At 46.2% G+C, this 23,880-nt stretch overlaps 1 protein-coding gene across 2 annotated transcripts in view; it reads left to right on the forward strand.

Annotated features, from left to right (window-relative positions):
* COG4 (component of oligomeric golgi complex 4) overlaps positions 1-14,713 on the forward strand; it is a 144,862-nt gene extending 130,149 nt beyond the window's left edge. For both annotated transcript variants that reach the window (XM_030203608.1, XM_030203609.1), the window contains exon 19: positions 13,414-14,713. In XM_030203608.1, the coding sequence (XP_030059468.1) occupies positions 13,414-13,548 (135 nt within the window). In that variant the 3' untranslated portion in view covers positions 13,549-14,713. The remainder of the gene's footprint in view (positions 1-13,413) is intronic.
* The last annotated feature ends 9,167 nt before the right edge of the window (positions 14,714-23,880 follow it).

Consider the following 23,880-nt stretch of genomic DNA (forward strand, 5'->3'; position numbering starts at 1 on the left):
CTAGAGTTAAGGGCCATATGAAACATAAGGCTTTCAGAGATCAGGTTCTACATCAAATTGTTCTCATTCAAAATTGGACAATCAAGCTGCAATGTATTATCTACCAGCAGGGAGGCACGGGCTCACACCTTCTGTGTCAGGAAGCAGTCAAAATGTGGCAATGGGCTACCACCCACAGGATGTTTCTCAGAGCCACATATCTGGCAGGGGAGAACAACTGTCTGATAGGCTGAGTCGGGTTATGCAACCTCACGAGTGGTCCTTGGTAGCATGGAATGCTTCTACTATTTAGGTTTCTGCCAGGTACTTGTGACCTGGAGTGGCCACTGTTGGAAATAGGATATTGGGCTAGATGGACCATTGGTCTGACCCAGTGTGGCTATTATTTTCTTACATACTAGGCTGAAACAAAAAAAGGGATAAAACTGAAGGCCTGCAACAAACAAGTTGGAACTTAAAAACTGCAAAGAATAAGGTGTAATAATTTTTGTTGGCAGTCTGGAACAGAAGCAAAATGGGCCAGGGTAGGGGTGGAATTGGAATATAGACTCCAAACAAATTTTGAAGGACTGTTTGAGCAAACCAGCTGTCGCAATGGGAGTCTTTTTCTAAACAGCAGTCTGATGTGAATGTGTGGACTGAAAACCACATTGCAGCTCTCTAAATCTCCTCTATGGAGGGTGATCTCCAGTGGACTACTGACATTGCTGTGGCTCGTAAATTAGGAGCTGTGACATAACCCTTCAGGTTCAGCCTAGCCTGGGCATAAGTGATGGAAATTCAATCTGCATTTGCTGATGGCAGACCCATCTTACTGGAGTAAAAAAAAACCAAACAAACAAAAAAAAAAACAACCGAAAGATGGATGGACTGTCTAAAGGCTTTAGCCCACTCCAGATAGAAAGCCAAGGCTCTCTTGTAGTCTAAAGTGTGCAGTATGCTTTTGCCAGGATGGGCATGGGGTTTTGGGAAGAATGCTGGCAGAACTGGTAAAGATGAAATTCTGATACTACCTTAGGAAGGAACTTAAGATGCATATGAAAAAAACTACTCTGGTGATGAAATTTAGTGTAAGATGGATGAGCTACTCGAGTCTGGAGCTCACTCACTCTGCATACTGAAGGGACTGCCACCAAAAACAAGACCTTCCAGGTCAGGTACTTCAAGTGACAGGAGTCAAGTGCTTTCATCAGCTGGGTTCGAACAACAGTGAGATCCCATGAAACTGTAGTAGGCATGATGGGGGTTTCACTAACATCAAGCCCCTCATGGCAGTGGCGTACCAAGGGGGGGCAGTGGGGGCGGTCTGCCCCGGGTGCACGCCGCTGGGGGGTGCTGCAGCGCGCACCTGTCAGCTCCGAGTTCGCTAACTTCGCTGCAGCTCCCTCTGCCCCGGAACAGGTTACTTCCTGTTCCGGGGCAGAGGGAGCTGCAGCGAACGAGCGAAGTTAGCGAACTTGGAGCCGACAGGTGCGCGCCGTGGCACCCCCCCCCACCCCCCAGCAGCGTGCACCCGGGGGGGGGGGGGGCGCATCGGCGATCCGCCCCAGGTGTCATCCAGGCTAGGAACGCCACTGCCTCATGGAGTGAACAACTAAAGCCATATAGAAAAAGGCTCTTTTAACTTCTACCTAGTAATGATAAGCGCCAGTTGTGCTGACGTGGACTCTTACAGTTGGTCTTGAGACCAGACTCAAAAAGGTGTTGAAGATATTTAAGCAATTTTTGTGTAGGACGGGAAAGGTTCTAGGGCTTTGCCCTCACACCAGACAGAAAACTTCATCTACTTGAAACTAAGACTTCCTACTAGAAACTTTCCTTGAAGCAAGTAAAACCTACAAGGCATCAACTTCTAGCCTCTCAACATCCAAGCTCTGAGGGTTATGGCCTGAAAGTTGGGATGTAGAAGGGATCCCTTGTTCTGAGTGTCGGAAAGCACTCCAGTATCCACGGATCCTGGCAAGATAATTCCAGAAGAAGAGGGAACCATATTTGCCACCACCAGTACGGGACGATGAGAATGATGGTTCCCGGTCTTGCTTGAACTTGAGGAGAGTATTCTCTATGAGAAGTATTGAAGGATATGCATACAGAAGACCCTTTTCCCAATTAAGGAGAAAGGCATCCAAAGCTAGTTTGCTGTGTGATCCCAGTCTAGAGCAGTACTGGGGACTTCGTGGTTCAGGTGAATGATAAAGAGATCCACCAAGGTGGTGCCCCACTTTCAGATTTCTTGGGCAATGCAGACTTTGGAATATCTAGGAGTACAGTTCTACGTGACCCAGGGCCAGGTGACTTTCCCAGAGTGGAGAAGACAAAGGCTTCAAGAACAAATTCACTGCTTGTTGCATTTTCCGAATCCACAAGCTTAGGATAATGTTCAGGAGCTGGGCTGTACAACCGTGTCCTTGGAGGTGGTGTCTTGGGCCAGGTCCACTCCAGCAGTCTTTCTTGTCCCGGTGGTTACCGGTTTCTCAGGTCTACAATAAGCGTATCATGTGGAGACCTCTGGCGAAGCACAGTATGTCAGGGTGGCTTCAACTGAACAAGCTCCTCCAAGGTGCATCTCTGGTGTCTCCTCTTTGGATAACTGTAGTCACAGATACCAGCCTGACAGGTTGGAGAGCCCACTGTCTTCAGCATGCTGCTCAAGGTCTATGGAGCCGCATGGCAATGCTGTGGCAGTCCAGTTGGCTGGGGCTCAGAGTGGTACACAGCGCTCTTCAAGCCTTTTAATCTGTTCTGAAAGGCAAACCAGCTTGGGTTTCTCTCAGTAAACATGATGGCAAAGGATTCCATCAACAGGCAGGGCGGCACTCGATGTCTTCCTCTGGCAACAGAATCAAGCCTTCTATTTCACTGGGTGGAAAGGCATTTGCAACAGCTTTTAGCTGCCCACCTAGTGGAAACTCTCAATGGGCATGCGGGTTTCCGTAGCAGTACTTCCCTGGACCCAACGGAATGGGAACTGGTGCTAGACACTTTCCAGCTGGTAACGCGGAGGTGGGGTACTCCCCTAATAGATCTCATGGCGACACGTGTTTCCAGGTTTTTTGGTAGACGGCGAGAGGTCGGTTCAGAAGGCATAAATGCTCTTCTTCAGCCTTGGACGCAGTGGCCTCTAATAGGAATAGGTCTTCACAAAGTCCTCCGACGTCGGGGGTTGGTCATTCAGTTTGCTCTGGATTGGCCCAGGAGGCCGAGGTAAGTGGGCTTGATTCGTTGTCTGGTAGAAAAACCGTTCACCTTCCTCTGAGTAACAGACTCCTCCGTCAGGGTCCCATTTGGATGGAGGACCCCTCCTGCTTTGTTCTTAAGCCCTGGCTCTTGAGAGGCCAAAATGGAGAAGGAAAGGATATGCTGATGATATCGTTGCATCTTTATTTAGAAACGTGATGGCAGATAGGAGCTAAATGGCCCATCCAGTCTGCCCATCCGCAGCAACCATCCTTTCTCTAAGAGATCCCACGTGCTTGTCCCACACTTTCTTAAAATCAGACACAGTTCTCGTCTCCATCACCTCCACCTGGAGGCGATTCCATGCATCTACCACCCTTTCCGTGAAAAAGTATTTCCTTAGATTACTCCTGAGCCTATAACTTCTTAACTTCATCCTAAGCCCTCTCATCCAGAGTTTTCCTTCATTTGAAAGAGGCTTGCCTCCTGTAAATTAATGCCAGAGGTATTTAAACGACTGTATCATATCCCCTCTCACCCGCCTTTCTTACAAAGTATGCATATTGAGAGTCTTAAGTCTGTCCCCATACACTTTATAAAAGAGACCATTGACCAGTTTTTTAGCCACCCTCTGCACCGACTCCATACTGTTTATATCTTTTCGTAGGCGCAGTCTCCAGAATTGCACACAGTATTCTAAATGGGGCCTCAAGAGAGATTTATACAAGGGCATTGTCACCTTTTTTTCCTGCAGGCAATTCCTCTCCCTATGCACCCAAGCATCCTTCTGGCTTTGATCATCGCCTTTTCTACTTGTTTGATCTTGAGATCATCAAACACAATCACCCCTAAGTCTCGCTTTTCTTTCGTACACAGAAGTACTTCACCCCCTATACTATACCCTTCCCTTGGATTTTTGCAACCTAAGTGTATGACCCTGCATTTTTTTGGCATTAATTCTGAGTTGCCAATTGCTAGACCATTCTTCAAGCTTTACCTGATCCCTCCACATGCTATCCACACCCTCCAGAGTGTCTACCCTATTACAGAGCCTCAAGAGACAAAATTTACCAGACAGTCCTTCTACAATATCACTCACAAGGATGTTAAAAACAGCTGGCCCAAGGACTGATCCCTGTGGTACACCACTGATAACATCCTTTTCCTCATTTACCACTACCCTATGTCTCCTTCCACTTAACCAGTTTTTAGCCCAGTCAGTCACTTTAGTTCCCATACTGAGGGCACTCAGTTTATTTATCAGTCGCCTGTACAGAACCGTGTCAAAGGCTTTGCTAAAATCCAAATGCACCACATCTAGTGTCCCTCTCATATCCAAATGTTTGGTCACCCAGTCAAAGAAATGAATTAGATTTGTCTGACAAGACCTTCCTCTAGTGAAACCATGCTGCCTTGTGTCTTGCAGTCTCATTCAGGTCTACAAACCTCACAATCCTCCACTTTAGAAGCGTTTCCATTAGTTTACTTACCATCAAGGTCAGACTAACAGGTCTGTAATTCCCAACCTCCTCCTTACTTCCACCTTTCTCCAATCCTCCGGGGACCACTCCAGACTCTAAGGAAGCATTGAAGAGGTCAGAAAACAGAGCTGCCAAAACTTCCCCATTGTTGGCGGGTAAAGCAGACTATGAAGGGGGATGCACAGGTTTACACTAGAATGTGGGTGAAGCAGACTGCGAAGGGGGAGGCACAGGTTTACACTAGAATGTGGGAGCTAACCAAAAAGGCCAGCGACTGGCTTGGCATTCTAGGGCTCGCTCACAGAAGTGGATATCCACTCGTGTGCATAGTAGAATTAGATCATCAAGATTCATAGTCAGTTCACACCCGGCCAGTTTGTCCTTAATCTGGGAGGATACGCCTTGCCAGAACATGGCGGCTAGGCTCTCATCATTCCACTCAGCCACTAGGGTCCACAACTGACTGGCATAGACACCTAGGGTCTGTGACCCCTGTCATAAGCTCAATAGCTCCATGGCCGCTGAGGTAGCTTTCCCAGGTTCTTTGAAAACCCTACGAAAATGGACAAGAGACTATGCCAGGTTGTTCAGTATAGGCTCGTTCCTCTCCCAAATAGGGGAGGCCCAGGCAAGAGCAGGGCTGGTAAGGAGGAAAATTAGATAGGCCACTTTGGCCCTATCAGAAACAAAGTCTCTTGAGTGGAGGAGTGGCCTAGTGGTTAGGGTGGTGGACTTTGGTCCTGGGGAACTGAGGAACTGAGTTCGATTCCCACTTCAGGCACAGGCAGCTCGTGACTCTGGGCAAGTCACTTAGCCCTCCATTGCCCCATGTAAGCCGCATTGAGCCTGCCATGAGTGGGAAAGCGCGGGGTACAAATGTAACAACAACAAAAAATACGATTTGACATTAGTTCAAGAACCCCCAGCAGGTTATTGGGTTCCCATTGAAGCAAGAAGGTGTGGCAGTGCGGATCTCCACACCACTGGGAATAACAGCCTGTCCAGATTCTGCAACAGTAGGTGGGGCTGCCACAAGAGTTACATACGGCCTTTGGATATTGTCTATCTGATGAGTCAATGTTTGCACGGTCCCGAATAGCTGTTGCAGCTCGAGCACAAATACTGCAAGGCTGATGACTCTGTCAAGCTACAAGCTGTTGTCATCCTGGTTGATGAGCCCAAGAACTGTAGCTGGGTTCCTGACCACAGCAGACAGGTCACTTCTGAAGCTGAAGGAGAAGAGGCAAGACAAGAGCTTGGCACAGCAGAAAGCTAGGAGACAAGGCTGAAGTTTGGCAAGGCAGGAACCAGTTGCAAAGGCACTCGAGGTGGGACAGGGCTTGCCTAAAAGCTCCCAGGCCGATGATGTTACTCTGCTGCACCCCTCCGTCATCCTGCCCCTAACCCTATAACAATTGGGCTGCTGCACTCGTGCCCTAGGCGGAAGTGCACGACAGTGGGCGTAGAAGTACACCATAGCACAAGCCGCTCTGAGGGCTAAGTGCAGCGGGGTCAGGGCCATCACAGTGTCTTAATATTGAACCACACCATCCGGTGATCGCTAGATGCCAAATGATCACCCACCGTAACATCAGAAACATTCTCCTCTTTTGTAAGCACCAGATCCAGAATTGTCTCCTTCTGCATGGGTTTATTTATTTATTTATTGCATTTGTATCCCACATTTTCTCACCTTTTTGCGGGTTCAGTGTAGCTTACAATATGAGATGAATGATGGAAATACAGTTTGTTACAAATTGGTTATGGATTACATTGTGCAGAGTTATGCGAGACAATCGAAGTGTCGTTAAGGAATGTAACAATGGAACACAAACCTTGAAGCGTTGGAAGGAGACAATGAGAGCTTAAAGGGCGATAATAAGGCATAAAGACATATGGTATGCATATTTCTGTGAGTAGAGGTATGAGTGATGCGAGATTACGGGGGATGAGAGTTCAGAAGTGGATGTATGATGCATTAGTGAACAGTGAGTGTGGACTTTATGTGTTTTGGCTCTTTCCGTAAATTTTTTCAAAAAGATGGGTCTTCAATAATCTGCGGAAGGAAGCTTGCTCGTGGATCGTTCTTAAGTTGCGCGGCTGTGTATTCCAAAACTGCGTGCTCATGTGAGAGAAGGTTGACACGTGTAGCATCTTGTATTTCAAGCCCTTGCAATTGGGGAAGTGGAGGTTGAGGAAGGTTCGGGATTATCTTTTGGCGTTTCTGGGTGGTAAGTCTATTAACTCAGACATGTAGGCTGGGGCTTCGCCGTGAATGATTTTGTGGACTAATGTGCATACTTTAAAAGTGACGCGTTCTTTGAGTGGAAGCCAGTGCAGTTTCTCTCGTAGTGGTTTTGCACTTTCATATTTTGGCTTTCCAAAGATGAGTCTGGCTGCCGTATTTTGGGCCATTTGAAGTTTTCTCAGTGTTTGCTCTTTTGGAACCTGCGTAAAGTGAGTTGCAGTAATCCAGATGGCTGAGTACGAGAGATTGTACTAGGCTGCGAAAGACTGATCTTGGGAAGAATGGTCTTATCCTTTTCAGTTTCCACATGCAGTAAAACATCTTTTTAGTAGTGTTGTTTGCGTGAGTTTCGAGTGTTAGGTGGCGGTCGATAGTGACTCCAAGGATTTTTAGCGTTTCTGAGATTGGAAGGTTTAGGTTTGGTGTGTTTATAGCAGTAAATTCCTTTGTGTTGTATTGGGAGGTGAGTATCAGGCATTGAGTTTTTTCTGCATTTAATTTCAGACGAAATGCATCTGCCCATGTGTTCATGATGTATAAGCTTTGATTGATTTCGTTGAATATTTCATTAATGTCTTGTTTGAAAGGGATGTATATTGTCACATCATCAGCGTAGATATATGGGTTGAGGTTATGGTTTGATAGGAGTTTTGCCAGAGGGATCATCATTAGGTTGAAAATGGTTGGTGAGAGAGGTGATCCTTGTGGTACTCCACATTCAGGTGTCCATGCCTTAGACGTGGTCGAATTTGATGTGACTTGGTACGAACATTGGGTTAGGAACCCCTTGAACCAATTCAGGACATTTCCTCCAATGCCAAAGTATTCGAGTATGTGTAATAGGATTCCGTGGTCAACCATATCGAAGGCACTTGACATGTCAAATTGTAGGAGGAGTATGTTGTTGCCAGTCGCAATTATTTGTTTAAATTTAGTCATAAGGGTGACTAATACTGTTTCTGTGCTATGTTTCGACTGGAATCCTGATTGGGCATCATGCAGTATTGAGTGTTTGTTTAGATAGTTTGTGAGTTGTTTAGTTACCATTCCTTCGGTTATTTTGGTTATTAGTGGTATGGATGCTACTGGCCTGTAGTTGGTTAATTCACTCGTGCTTTTTTTTGTATCTTTAGGAATTGGGGTGAGTAAGATTTTTCCTTTTTCTTTTGGGAAAAGTCCGTTTTGTAGCATGAAGTTCACATGGTTCGTTAGGTCTGTTATGAATTGTTGAGGAGCAGATTTCATGAGGTTATTTGGGCATGTGTCTAGTTTGCAGTGGGATTTGGCATATCTTTTGAGAGTTTCAGAGATGGGGTCTTCTGATAGTATTTCGAATTCGGTCCATGTTCTGTCTGCTGGGTGTGTTCCTTCTTCTGGATCTAGACAATCTAAAAGTGTGGCATACTCAATAGGGCTAACGGGTATTTTGAGTCGTAGTTGTATAATTTTCTCCTTGAAGTATTTCGCAAGGTTGTTCACATCTGGCATATTTTTGCCATTGCTTGTAACTGGTGTGGTGTCTAACAGTTTGTTCACAAGGTTGAAGAGTTTGTGTGTCTTTGTAGTTTGGTCCTATTATTGTTTTGTAATGTAGTCTTTTGGTCTGTTTTATGGTGTATTTGTATTTTCTTTGAAGTAATTTCCAGGCATTTAGTGTTTGTTCGTCTCTCTTTTTGTTCCATTCTCGTTCTAGTTTCCTGACTTGTGTTTTAAGTTTTTTCAGCTCTTCGGTGAACCATGGATTTGCTTTTTTCCTGTGTGATGTTCTGGTTTGGATTGGGGCGATTTTGTCTAATGTTGTTGTACATAGATCGTCCCATTCTTGGAGGAATTGGATGGTGTCAGCGTTTGTTGACCATTCGTTCTGGTAGATCTGTTGCCAGAATATTGTGGGGTCTATTTTTCCTCTTGTTGTGTATGTTGTTTGCTCCTGTTTATTGATTGTGTTTATGTGTGTTTTTCGCCAGCAGAGAGAGACATTTGCTTTATGGTGGTCTGACCATAATGTAGGTGTCCATCTTGTGTCAGTGAGTATGATAGTTGAGTCCGGTTCCAATTTGTTTGTTATGATATCAAGTGTGTGTCCTTTTTTGTGTGTTGGTTGCATGTTGGGTACTTGCAAATCCCAGAGCTTTAGGAATTCTTTGCATTCTCGTGTGCTTGGTGAGGTGTCATCTTCTAGGTGTAGGTTGATGTCTCCTAATATAAGGATGTTTGAGGCAGATACGCAGGAGTTCGAGATGAAATCCATGAGTTGTGCTTGGGAGTCTTGCCATTTTCCTGGTGGCCTGTAGAATAGGATTGTGTTAAGGTGTCCTAATAGGTTTGGATGATTAATTCTTGTCGATGCAATTTCAAGTTGTGGCGAGGTAGATGCACCCGTGATTGTGATGGTGAATTCGGGTTTGTAGATAATGACTATTCCGCCTCCTCTTTTTTTTCCATTTCTTGTCCAGTGGGTGATTTTGTATTCTGGTGGGCATGTTTCTAAGATGGCGGGGTTTGTGGTGCTCTGGAACCAGGTTTCTGTGATAAACAGAAGGTCTAAATTATCTGTGGTAATCCAGTCTAGTATGTCTACTGAATTGCTTACTGCTGATCTTGCATTGATGTATCCTAGTTGGATTGAGTGGTATGGTTCCGTGGGGGGGTTCAATGTGTTTATTTTTATTAGTTGTCTGTTCCTTTGGTGTTTGAATTTGTTGTTGTTGTTGTTTTCCTCTTTTGGTCGGTGGTATTCATAACCGGGGATTATTCCTTCTGGTTGGTTATTGTGTCTTTGGTTTGGTGGGTTGTTGATAGGTTGTACATAGGATTGTTGTATTGTGGGTAAGTTGTTATGGGTGTTCTTTAGGGTGGGCATTGTGTGTATGTGAGTGCTGTGTGCTTTGTGAGTAATGGGGTTGCTGTTATCTGGGATGTAGGTTGTGTTTGCGTATAGGAGTAGTGAGAGACAATGGATGGTTAGGAGTGTTTTACTGGTATTCATATCTATGTCTAAGGCGCCGTTGCAAACATTCAGCTGGTTTACATTCAAGCGAATCAGAGCTTACGTTTGCATTGAAGCTTGGTAGTTCAGAGTTTACATTTGCATTTGAGCTTGGCTACAATTCAAAGCGAGGTAAAGCTTACATTTGATTTAAGCTTGGCAACAATTCAAAGCAAGGCCAGCCTACATTTGCATTTAAACTTGGCAACAGTTCCTACTGATAGTGCTAGTTTGTAGTAAGGCGGTTCATACGTTTGTGCTAACATTTAAAGCGTTGATTAATTAGGTGTGGCAATCATTAATAATGCAAGGCAAATGGGACATTGAAAAGCAGAGCCCTAAGGCAAAACAATTGAGAGATCCTGAGATACATTTCAGGGTAGCAAAGCAATTGAGAGATCTTGAGGTACATTTAACAATAGCAAGGCAATTGAGAGATCCTGAGATACATTTAAGAGTAGCAAAGCAATAGAGAGATCTTGAGATATATTTAAAAGTAGCAAAGCAGTTAAGACAGTTTAGGCTAGCCAAGTTCTTAAGAGTTTCTTACTTCAGCATTTCAGCAGACACTGTAGCAATTCAATGGAGCGTATACGCTTGCAATTTGTCAGGGAAGTACCTGCTACAATGTTCTAACAGCAGACAAAGAGAGTTGGCCTGTGAGGGCAGATGGTCTGGAAATGTGTTCCCCCAACTGCTTTCGCCGCCGGGATTCAGTACTCAGTAGTGGAAGCAGAGATTAAGCAATTTGGCTTCTTTGCTTACAGAGGACTGGATAGTTCACTTCCATTCCTGTCTATTAAACCTCCACGCAGCAGCTCATAGGTTTGTTTGCTCTGAATGAGTGTATGGCAATGGCTGCTCCAGGGGAGTGGAAGCAGAGATTCTCCAAATTGGCTTCCTGTTAGCAGTGGACTAGACAGCATCGCTCTGGGGTAGTTGGGGAAGGGAAGCGCTCGCTTACCGGATCTCGGCTGCAGGGTCGCTGTTGCATCGGATCCAGGCTGGTCCAGGTCGCGGACATGTGGTTCTCGGCTCGGAGTGGCTCGCCCGTCTTCCCTGCCTCGGCTGGACCAGCGGGCGGCCCCAGCTACAGGTGGCCAGTCGGGCGGGAAGCAGAGCTGGGCTGTGCACGTCGCCGGGTGGGCCCTGCAAAATTCTGGACCGACGGGAGGCCTCAGCCGCAGGCAGCCAGTCGGGTGGAAGGCAGAGTTGGGCTGCAAACGCTATCATGCAGGTCTCACGTGGAGAGAGGCTCGCATGCCTCCTTCCACTGCGGAGATGTGGCTGTGCGTCTCGGCGGCGTCCCGGTGATTCCACCGGTCTACGCCAGTCAGGATCTCATTGATTGCCCCTCACCACTCGCCACCGGGTAGGCCCTGCGTTGTCCTCCGAGAGGAGAGGTTCGTCTGCCTCTCCCTGCTCTGGATATGTGGCGGTGCGTTTCGGCGGCGTCTCCGATGAGTCCACCGTCCTCTGCCGGTCCGGATATCACCGATCGGTGTTGATCGGACCGGCAGGCTCAGATAGGCCCAGGTGGTCCTTGCCGGCCAGGGATGCGTTACAGCCTCGTGGCGAATAGCAGACAGGTCGTCTCGGGTTTGTTTAGCCCTGCTGGAGTTCAGCCCGTGGTCCTGCAGCTCCCCAGTCGGCTTCGGATCTGTTCCGTTTCAGTTCCGGTCCATTCCGGTCCGGTTTTGAATGGCGTTGGATGGTCAAGTAGGTCTTTTTTTTTTTTTTTGGACCTCAGGAGCTCCTTACCTGAGCTCCTTACCTGTCGGCCATCTTTGCTTGTTTTGGGTTCTGTTACCAACTGCTGGAACAATTCTTCTGGTAGAGAATCCAAGATCCCCTTATTTCTAGATGACCTCGCATCAGGGACACCCTAATCAACGTCCAGCGTGTTAAAATCACCTATCAATAGTACTTCTCCTTTCATAGCTATCTTGTGAATGTCTTCAATTAAATCTCTGTCCATTTCTTCTGATTGTGAGGGAGGCCTGTATATCACACCAATGTAAATACTTTTTCCATTCCCTCTTTCAAGATTAACCCACAGTACTTTTTCCTTACCCCATATGTCCTGCAATTCTGTCACTTTAATATTATTCCTAACATATAATGCCACTCCTCCACCCTATTTTCTTACCCTGTCTTTCCTGAATAGATTATAGCCAGGTATAATTATATCCCAGTCATGGTTCCCTTGAAGGTGTATATAAAGGAGGTACTTAGTTCTCATTGTATACTTTTTCCAAGCATTATATGGATGTTGTGGTTGGAGCAGACTCTTCTTTCAGCCGTTCGGTGCTGTCCATGGGCGTTTCAGATTCCCACCCTACATGAGGATTGCTTTGCTATATTCTGGATTCATTTGCTGCAGGTGCTAAGGAAGAAAAAATTATGACTTAACCTTATAATTTTCTTCCCTTTAACTGCAGCAGATGAATCCAAAACCCCACCCTTCTTCAGTGGTCTGTTCTCATGGTTTGTTCATTTCCCTGTTTAGGATAATGGCTCATTTTGGTGTTAAGTTTTTACTGTTTTCTACTATTCATGCGTCTCGTCTTTATTCCTTCTGCTTTGTTTTGAGAAATACTGCCTAACCAAGGAGCATACCATCCTGTAAGACAGTTCAATGCTATCTCCACCTGCTGGTAGATGGTCACAACCCACTAGTCTCTGGATTTATCTGCTGCAGTTAAAGGAAAGAAAATTATCAGGTAATTTCATAATTTTTGCTTTCTATTGAAGAAAAGAAGGTGCATCCTGTAAATACCAGTTGAAATCTACATCTTTTATATTAGACTGACTGGTTCTGTGCAGCAACAGTGGGCAGAACACACGTACAAATGCATGGTAGCTCACTTCTAAAGGCTTTCTAGATTTAGGGCTCCATCGATAACGTCACCCATCAATGTGAATATTCAACCTGCTGTCTTCAGAGAGTACCTTCTATAGCTGAGTAACTTCACTTGCTTGGGAGTCTGCCACCTCTTCCCCTTACCTTGTTATTTGCAGAGCTGCCCCAAAAACAGAATACCTCCCACATCCACACAACAATTTGCTCTCTGTAAGCTTGAGCCATGCTGATTAATTGATTGATTGAGTTACATTTAGCTCACACCTTTTTCAGTAGTAGTTCAAGATGAGTTACATTGAGGTACACTACATATTTCCCTGTCCTCAGAGTGCTTACTATCTAATTTTATATCTGTGGCAATGGAGGGTTAAGTGACGTGCCCAAGAGCACAAGGAGCAGCAGCAACAGGATTTGAACCTAATGTTTGTTGGTTGTCAGCCCACTGCTCTAACTTATAGTCTATTCTTTCACTGCAAGGGTCAAATGTAGTAAATGTAGTAAATTCTCATTTAGGGTTGGGGCTGCATACATAGCACTGGCACCTGTGTGAGTAAAGCTTGAGCAGTCATTAATTACATTCTCAAGGATTTTTCAGGTTGTCTCATTTTTATGCAGTTCATCTCTCTGCACTCAAGACTAATTTATCTCCTTGCAGGTGACAGAAATCCTGGATTACTGGGGTCCAAATTCAGGCCCACTGACTTGGCGTCTCACCCCTGCAGAGGTTCGACAGGTTCTTGCACTACGAATGGACTTCCGCAGCGAGGATATTAAGAGACTTCGCCTATAGTGGGCAGATGGTCATTGGAAGGCAAATCCCTGCCCAGATATACACTGTACTGGCAAAGTCATCCTGGCTGTTTTCTGCCCTGTCTTACCAGAATGGGGGCAGAGAGGTCTGGAGTACAGAGCCTAGAGCCAAAATTCCTTCAGTGCAACTGGATAAGTGGTGTGAGAGTGGGATTTTAGGCATTTGGGAAAGGTGAAGGAACTGAGCCATGGCAAGAGCCAGCAGGACATTGTCAGAAAATAAGTCATTGTTCTTGCTTTCTCAATAATTGTATATATTAGCTGATTCCTGGGACATTTATTTCCTGGTGTTTTTATTCTGGATTCTGACAGTTCCAGCTGTGAGTTCCATTTTAGTCTCCTCTCTGGAGTTTGGTTGGTTTCAGGGTACAAGGCAATTGCTAGACCAGGCAGGTTGTTTCTCCATCTGATCTCCCTGCAGAAGTGCTGGAAGTAAAAGGTAACAGACTGTTGCATTTGAAAAGCTTCCTACCTGTGCAAAAAAACTATTCCTTAAATTAGTTAGGATAGAACATTATTTAGATCTGTACCAAATGGCCATAGGTACTATGATACTGTTGAACATATTATATGAGAAAATTATTTATCTGTTTGTAATATACACCAGATAGCTGCTGATCAAGGTGGCTTTATTTGGTACTGGAGTGTGCAAAGTATCTAGTTTGGTCAGGGCAGGTAACTCATAGGTGTAAAATTGACCTACAGTGGCAAAACGCAAAATCTTGTCTTCACGCTGGAATGGCAGAGAATGTAGAAGTCTCTTACCCGCTTTCATTGTGAACTTCCTTTAGAAAGTTGGCTAGTGCTTCAGCTTCAGCCAGTGGTATTTACTAGCAGTTTTTGAGGTTGTGTTTTCTGGATACTTGTGATGAATATGCATAAATAATATTTGCATTTATACAATGTCCACTGTATGGAAGTTTCTCATGTATATTCAGCAGAAATAGCATATAAACTTAAAACTATTTGCAGTTCTTGTAAATACCACTGGCTTAGAATATGCCCAACCTGACTGACTTCACCAGACACAGTTCACTTTCCAGCACGAATCAGAATTATATAGGAAAACTGATCAACAAGTACAATGCCACTTAGGCTAAATCTGTCTTTCTTGATTTTGTTAATAAACTGATACTTGACTGTCAGGTGGGATTTTGTCATGACATGCAATCAGTTTAATGTATTAATATAGCCTTTTTATATGTCTAAAGGAACATATCAGCATTGCCACATCAAGAGAACATAAACTACAACTAGAAATTTTCATGCTTTTATTTTTTTTATAAAATATGAACCATAAAAGTATGCCTCATTATAAAAAAATAATATCCCCATGGCAGGATCCAAAGTTAAGTACAAAGCAAAATCTGCAACCCTCCAGTTTGATTAATTATATAGAGAGGCAAAAAAGATCAGAGCACAAAACAAATGTAAAGTAGATACTACTACTACTACTACTATTTAGCATTTCTATAGCACCAGAATACATAAGGTCAGCACAGACCTAATGTCATGTTTCAGTGTAACCATCATCTTTCACATCTTGGAGTGGAAAGTGCTAGTGTATCTTCCATGGAAAAGGAGCATAAAACTATGTAAGGAGGACAGAGATTAAAAGATCTGCACCCAAATGTGATATGCTCTGGCAAGTCTATAAATAAAACATCACCATAGCTAGGATTTGAAAGCATTCACTGCAGCTTCTGCATGGACCTTGTAGCTCAGAAATCACTCCCCAGCAGTTGGACTGAGATTCCAACCATGTCTACTTCTATGGAGTGCATGTGGAATTTCCCCACACCCTGAAAAAAAGGCATGAAAATTAGTCAAGGCTGCTTATCTTGCACTAGCATTGAACATCACCAATCAAAGTGAGCATGGAGACCAGTGGCGTAGCCAGAAGGCAATTTTTGGGTGGGCCAACAGGTCAGATGGGTGGGCACCAGGGTTGCCAACTTTTTGAAATTGAAAAACTTGCCACCTGATGCCCCACCCCATGCTCCACCTCTACCCCACTCCCAATAACTTCAATGAGGGTAGCAGTGCAGGCTTCAGTGACTGCAGGCCACATTGAGGGCTAGGGGGAAGTACAACAGATTGCACTCTTCAGCCTCCATTGAGCCTCGGTCCCCTAACACACATACTTAGCCTGTATAGCAAAACCAAACACTTTTCAACACATGTTTCTAGTTACACGCTATAGAAACAATCCCAGAACGTATAGTCTAGTATTAAAGGCAAATAAATTCTGCATCCCCAGAACCTCCTGACACCCCCCTCCCAATGGGTACAGAGCAGAATTAGGACATTTCCCCATAAAACACCATAATCTCAACAGCCGCCATATATAGTAAATAAAACAATCTTTAAAACAAAATGTCACTCATCCCCTTGACCTGTCATCTCTCTCCCTTCCCTCTAATCTCTCCCCCTGCTACAGCACCTCTGTTCTTTCCCTCGAGCGTCCCCTGCAAGCCTTCCCTCCAGCCTCTAGCCCCCCCTCCATAGGTCCAGCACTTCCCTTCATTCTAGCCTGCCCCCCCTTGCAGGTCCAGCAACTTTCTTCCTTTCCTCCAGCCCCCAGCCTCTCCCCCTTGTAGGTCCAGCACCTCTCTCTGTTGCCTCCAGTCCCCCCCCCCCCAATAAATCCAGCACCTCTCTCCCTTGCCTCAGCCCGCCACCTCCCCCTTGCAGGTCCCAAACCTCTCTCCCTTCCCTCCAGCCAGTTAGCCTTCTCTTCCCCCCCTCCTTTGCAGGTCCAGAACCTCTCTGCCTTCTCTCCAGCCAACCCCCCCCCCCTTTTGTAGGTCTAGAACCTCTTTCCTTTCCCTTCTCTTCAGCCTCCAGTCCCCCTCCCCCCACAGGTGCAGCCACTGTTTCCCAGCCTACCCCTCTCTCCCATCCTGTAACATCTCTCTCTCATGTACAGTTGTCTGCCACAGCCTTAAACCAGGATGTATTTCTGACACTGCAATTACCTCTTCCAGCTAGTCTGGCTCTCATCCAACATAGTCTGCCCAAACCCTTTAAAATACCTTGTGAATTCTTCTCTATGGCTTTTACTCAGAACACTTCAAACAATCAACACATTGCTTTTTGGCAGCTTCTCAAACCATGGCAGTTCCTTAATATCTTTATCTAAAATCTGCAACAGCATACAAATTCCTACCTCATTTCAGGATCTGGCAATGAAGTCTCAAACATTCCCATTTCTGTGTTTTACCTCTTGAAACTGTCCTGTAGTTTTCTAGCTGTTATTCTTGTTTGTCTTCTTTGCTTGCTTTCTCCACAAACAGTTTGGATTTTTTTCTTCCATTTACCAGCAGACTGCTAATTGGTTCCACTTGGCTCAATTACCAGCTGTGTTCTGAACTCCTGCAAGTACAGCCACTCACTCCCAGTTCGCCCTGCAGGTCTGCATTACTTCGTCCTTTTCCCTACCTCCCTCTCACTGTGCTGCAGATAGCCACGAGCGGAGCAGAGCGAGGCTGAACACGCCACCGCGCACAGCCACGTCATACGAGCTGCACAACGGGACCTGAATTTCAGTGCTGACTGCCGCGTCTGGACGGATCCTGGAGTGGAGGTCAGCTGAGCGGGTGCCGTCTTCCGGTGGTACGCTACGCGATTGCGATGAAAACATGTGAAAAAAGGCTGCTGCAGTGGGTGGGCCTGAGCCAAAATTGGGTAGCTACGCCCCTGATGGAGACAGTAACCTAGGGCCAGCTGAAGGAGGTACATCCTGCTGATGGGCTCTGGGGTCTCCTTCCAAACCTCTGCCCTGGGCCCCAGCATTTTAACCTCAGTAACCTCAAGAATTCTCACACACAAAGTTGCATTTGGATTAACAATTAGCAGTAAATTATGCAAATTCCTGCTGTCTGATTTGTTAGCTTTAATATCCTATGTCAGTAATCCTACACATCTATATACATTTCTGCTGTCCAATTTGCTGAGCCTTTTACCTCTTGTTTTCCTTCCCTTTGGTTGCTTTATTTCTACCACTGACATAACTTTCATCTTCAACCCTCTAGACCAGTCCAAATGTATGGATTTACATGCTTCTGCTAGCAACTGGAGACTGAGAACCACTGGTTTGATGACATCACCCTATATAAAGAGCTGTGCAGTTCATAGCCAGCCAGTGTTTCTGAATTCGAGCAGATGGTAGATGAGGTAGGCCTGTGCTGTCTGGATCTGGTCTGAAGAGTGTCATAGCCCTTTATGGCTTTGTTGCCTTAAAGAAATCAAGAGGGCTAGTATTGGCTGGGCTGGTCCAAAGAACCCGCCTTCCCTCTGGTACTTTCCTAGAGGCAATTGGTTATTGGCTGTGATACCTTCTGTCATAGGCGGTCGGTGGCCCAACTGTTTGGGGAGGCTAAAGGGGGTGGGGTTAGGGGCGGAGTTAGGGGGGGCCAGGGTGGAGCTTAAATCCATAATTGTCTGATAACACACAGAAAAAATAAAAGTCACAATTAATACCTTTTATTAAATTTAGATATTAGATATGTATCACATGTCAAAGAATAAAGTGGTTGCTCAATGCATATACTAACCACAATCGCTCAACTGCAAAACACTATGTACAACTTTGTGCAAAAACACACTCAGAACCTTACTGTACCATAAATACTACACTGGGCAGAACCTAATACACCAATATACCACCCATACGGAAAATGCAGACCATCAACAATATGAAACAAGGGATCATAATATCACAATTCTCATGTAGAGCCACAAAACACCCTAATTCATGTTTAATGTGGGATAAAATGCCATAAATATAAACTTTTAATGTTGAGCACCTGATTCTCAAAGTGGACATATTCCAAACACTATAATGAAAATAAAATGATCTTTTCTACTTTTGTTGTCTGGTGACTTTGTTTTTCTGATCATGCTGGTCCAGTATCCGATTCTGCTGCTATCTGTCCTCTTAAATCCATTTCCAGGGCTTCCTTTCCATTTATTTCTTTACTTTCTGCCTTTCTTCTTCATTTCTTGCCTTACATCCGTAAGTAAAAGCTGGGTCCTCTGCAGACTTGACTGTCCAGTGGATCCAGCTTCTGCCTATTTTCTCCATCGATATGCAGGTTTTCTCCCTTTTCCCTCATCTCATCTCCTTCCTCTCTCTTCCCTCCCCTCCATCCATGTCCAGCATTTCTTCTCTCTGCCTTCCCTTCCATCCATGTGCATCTCCTTCCTCTGTCTTCCCTCCCCTCCATGCATGTCCAGAATTTCTCCCCTTCATCCATGTGCATCTCCTTCCTGTCTTCCCTTCCCTCCCCTTCCCTCCATCCATGTCCAACAGTTCTCCTCTCTCCCTGCCCTCCCCTCCATCCATGTCCAGCAACCCTCTTCTCTCCCCTGCCCTCCATCCACCCATGTCCAGCAACCCTCCTCTCCCCTCTAGCCATCCATGTCTAGCAACCCTCCTCTCTCCCCTCCATCCACCCATGTCCAGCAACCCTCCTCTCCCCTCTAGCCACCCACCCATGTCCAGCAACTTTACTCTCCCCTCCATCCACCTATGTCCAGCAAATCTCCTCTCCCCTGCCCTCTATCCACCCATGTTCAGCAACCCTCCTCTCTCCCCTGCCATCCCCTCTATCCACCCATGTCCAGCAAACCTCCTCTCCCCTGCCTCCAACCATCTGGGCGAGCGGCGCCCTGGGTCTCCCCTTCCCTCCCCTTCCTATCTGCCCGGCGCCACCCTTTAAATCTTTAATTTACCTCGTCCCAGCGACGGCCGTGCCATTTCAGCCTGCCCTGCCCGTCTCTAGTCTTCTCTCCCTTTGTGACGTGATTCGTTCCGCAGAGTCCCGCCTTCTGACATCATTGCCTCGAGGGTGGGACTCTGAGGGAACGAACCATGTCACAAAGGGAGAGAAGACTAGAGACGGGCAGGGCGGGCTGAAATGACACGGCCGTCGCTGGGACGAGGTAAATTAAAGATTTAAAGGGCGGCGCGGGGCAGATAGGAAGGAAGCGGAAGGAGAGACTCATGGCGCCGCCCGCCCAGAAATTCGGACAAATGGGCGGGAGGGCGGCCAAAACCCCTCAGGCGCCGGCTGCCTCTTATACCAGGCGCCTATGCCTTCTGTTCAGAGGTGGTCAGATTTTGACATCAGGGGGAGCAGACTTTTCTAAAATAGGCACCAGTACAAGGCTGAAGGGCTAGGAGAGAGGGGAGGGTTAAAATCCTCATAGACATATGCAGTCAGTGACTCAGCTCTTTTGGGAGGCTAGGGTGCGGTTGGGGTGGAGCTAGTTAAAATCCTTAGAGGGGGGGGGGCAATACCCACGTAAGCAGTAAAGGGATAGTAGGGGTATTTTTGAACACAGCAGTGAAGGACCCCTTCGTTGTGTCTCTGGTGCATATGCACCAGCTATTTCCCCCTAGTATCTCTATTACTGATGGTATTATGCACACTGAATACACTCCAGAGAATTATGTGCCAAAAACATTCAAATAATGTACCACAATAATGCAAATTATTAAACAGAACAGCATTTGCAGTATTCTGGAAATATATGCAGGTACTTTAACATTGGACTCCTAGTCAGTCCTAGCTCCCAGTCCAGCATCTTCTTGTTGGCTACGTGAACAGTGGAATTCAGCAGCACTGTAACAGAAATTCTGTGGTTACTGGCAACCATAAAATAGCCTATCAAATGTTTTAGTAAGTTGCCAAATAGCCAATAGGCTTTAGATCTGCTGGTCTTTAGTTTACTGTACAGTTACCAAACATATTTGGAAAAAGTATTCTCCAAGGACAAGCAGGCTGTTTGTTCTCACATGTGGGTTGACGTCCACATTGGCCCAGGAAACGGCAAATTTTTCAAGCAAAAATAAAAAGTTTTGCCCAAAGTCTTGCGTACCACTTCCCGCCCGTCGAGCGAGCGTGCCCCTTAGTTCTTTTTTGTCCGTGACGAGGTGACAGGATTTTTTCTGCTCTCCTCATTTTTTGGCCCAGGAACAAGAGTCTGACGACTATTTTTTGCTACTACTTTTAATATTTTTGTTATTTTCTTAAAATAAAATAAAATCTCTCTCTCTCTCTCTCTCTCTCTCTCTCTCTCTCTATATATATATATATATATATATATATATATATATATCTGTATCTATATATATATCTATATATATATATATATATATATACTCCCGTAATTTCTTTTAGTGGTTTTTGCCTATTTTGAAGTATACTTTCTTTTCGATGTGGCTGGGATTCTCCCTTTTTGTGCTCTTCACTTTTTTGGCACAATTGCGTCGTTTGATTTCGCCAAAGCCGTTTTTCCTTCCATGTCATCGAGGACACCCAGCGGCTTCAAACGTTGTACTCAGTGCAACCGGGCCATCTCAGGCACCGATACCCACGCCTGGTGTATCTAGTGCCTTGGGCCTGACCATAGCCCAGTCGCTTGTAGTCTGTGTCTTCGTATGAAGAAATGGACCCAAGCATCTCGAGAAGCCCAACGAGAAAAGCTTTTTGGGGCTCGGTCCGGTCCGTCGACATCGGTACTGAGGTCGTTGGTGTCGACATCGGAAGCAGAGGTAATGGCTGCTGATAGACCAATTCGACGTTGGTGGAGAAAGCTTCGCCGCAGTCTGAGCAGGCGTCGGCCTCTCGACATCGCCATCGAGGATATTGTTCCTCGGCATCGAGGCAGGTTCAGTGTCGAAGTACCTTAAGGGAGGTCTTATCCGATACTGAGCAGGAGCGTTCGTGGGAGTCAGAGGAAGATCCCAGGTACTTTTCTTCCGATGAGTCCTATGGAATACCCTCTGAACCTTCCCCTCCACCAGAGAGGAGACTGTCTCCACCGGAGAGTCTTTCCTTTTGTCCAGGAAATGGCTACGGCTATTCCCTTCCCTGTGGAGGTTGAGGATGAGCCCAGGACTGAGATGCTCGAATCCTAAGCTGAATCCCAGTATCAGATCCACTGTGAACCTGGATTGATGAGGTCTCAGTTACCCCACAATTCTATGGTGGTGGACTCCGCCCTCAAAAGAGCTAGGAGTACTAGAGACTATGTTTCGGCGCCCCCAGGCAGAGAAGCTAGGACTCTTGATTCTTTTGGGGGGAAGACGTATCAGGCTGCTGTGCTCACCGCCATACTGGGAAAAGACCAAGGGTCCATCAAGCCCAGCATCCTGTCTCCGACAGCGGCCAATTCAGGCTTCAAGAACCCAGCAACCTCCCCCCCCCCCCAAAAAAAAAAAAAAATTAATAATGTTCAATGGACTTTTCCCTCAGGAATCTGTCCAAACCCCCTTTAAATTCCGTAAGGCCAGCTGCTGTCACTACATTCTCCGGCAATGAGTTCCAGAGTGTAACTACACGCTGAGTAAAGAAAAACTTTCTCCTATTTGTTTTAAGATTAAGTCAGAGCAGCTCTTCACGAGCGTTCACTTGCGGGACTCGATAAGGCAACTGTCTAGCTTGGTTGATGCACTCCCTTCAGAGCTGGCCGAGCCCTTTTGCCAAGTGGTCAGGCAGCAGAAGGTGTGTCGAAAATCCTGGCCAGGGGTACGTTCGACACTTTTGATGTAGCATCCAGGATTGCTGCTCAGGGTATAGTGATGCGCAGACTGTCATGGCTGTGTGTCTCTGACCTGGATCATTCTGTCCAGCATTGAATGGTGGATGTTCCTTGCCGGGGGGGGGACAACCTTTTTTGTGAAAAAAGTAGAGGATCTTGTTGATCAGATCAAGAAGCCCTATGGATTTCCTCTCCCACCGGGCACCTTCTGCTACAACCTCCTCATCTAGGAGGTATTTTGGGGGGAAGAGGACTGCTCCCTATTCCTATCCTAGGCGTAGGTACACTCCTTCTTCTCGGCAGCCTGCCCAGGCTCAGCCCCTTGCGCTCGTTCTCGTCAACAGCATGCGTCTAAGGCCCATACTGCTCCCCAGCAAAAGCAGGGGGCGGGCTTCTGACTGGCTCCAGTTAAGCATAGCCTCAGTAAAAGTGTCTGTACCGGACAACTTGCCGGTTGGAAGGAGTACAGTTCCCAGCACAAACAGGTACTTGCAGAGGAACTCTCCGCCCTTCTAAAGGCCCAAGCGGTCAAACCCGTTCCACCAGGGGAAGAAGGGCTGGGATTCTATTCCAGGTACTTCCTTGTGCAGAAAAAGACAGTGGGCATGCGTCCCAGCCTAGACCTAAGGGCCCTGAACAAATTCCTTGTCTAAGAAAAGTTCAGGATGGTTTCCCTGAGCACTCTTCTTCCCATGACTCAAGAGAACGATCGGCTATGCTCCCGGGACTTAAAGGACGCTTACACACACATCTTGATACTTCCAGCTCACAGGAAGTATCTTCGGTTTCGGCTGGGAACAGCACTTTCAGTACCGTGTATTGCCTTTTAGTCTGGCGTCTGCACCCAGAGTGTTTACAAAGTGTCTAGCAGTAGTCGCAGCGTCACTATTCAGACTGGGAGGTCATGTGTTCCCTTATCTCAATGATTGGCTGGTGATGAGCACCTCGGAGGCAGGCGCTCTACAGTCTATGCAAATGATTATTCAGGTGCTAGAGCTACTGGGCTTCGTAATCAATTACTCCAAGTCCCATCTCACCCCAGTACAAAAGTTGGAATTCATTGGAGCTCTGTTGAACACAAGGACAGCTTGAGCTTATCTTCCCGAGGCAAGGTCAGACAACCTCCTGTCCCTGGTGTCCATAGTTTGAGCGTCTCAACAAATCACGGCTCGGCAGATGTTGAGACTTCTGGGGCACATGGCCTCCACAGTTCATGTAACTCCCATGGCACGTCTACACATGAGATCAGCTCAATGGACCCTAGCTTCCCAGTGGTATCAAGCTGCGGGGAATCTAGAGGATGTGATCCAGCTGTCCACTGACTTCCGCAATTCCCTTCAGTGGTGGACGATTCGATCCAATTTGACCTTGGGACATCCATTCTAAATTCCTTATCCACAAAAAGTGCTGACGACGGATGCATCCCTCCTGGGGTGGGGAGCTTATGGAGATGGGCTTCACACTCAAGGAGCCTGGTCTTTTCAAGAAAAAGGATGTAATGGGGCAGTTCTACAAACTGAAGAGAAGCAAATCTCCTGGACCGGATGGTATTCATCCCAGGGTACTGATACAACTGAAAAATGAGCTTGCGAAGCTATTGTTAGTAATATGCAATCTATCCTTAAAATCGAGCGTCGTACCGGAAGATTGGAGGGTGACCAATGTAATGCCGATTTTTAAAAAAGGTTCCAGAGGAGATCCGGGAAATTGACGCCGGGCAAAATGGTAGAGACTATTATTAAGAACAAAATTACAGAGCATA

Source organism: Microcaecilia unicolor, chromosome 5, assembly GCF_901765095.1.
Source record: "Microcaecilia unicolor chromosome 5, aMicUni1.1, whole genome shotgun sequence".
Lineage (NCBI taxonomy): Eukaryota > Metazoa > Chordata > Amphibia > Gymnophiona > Siphonopidae > Microcaecilia > Microcaecilia unicolor.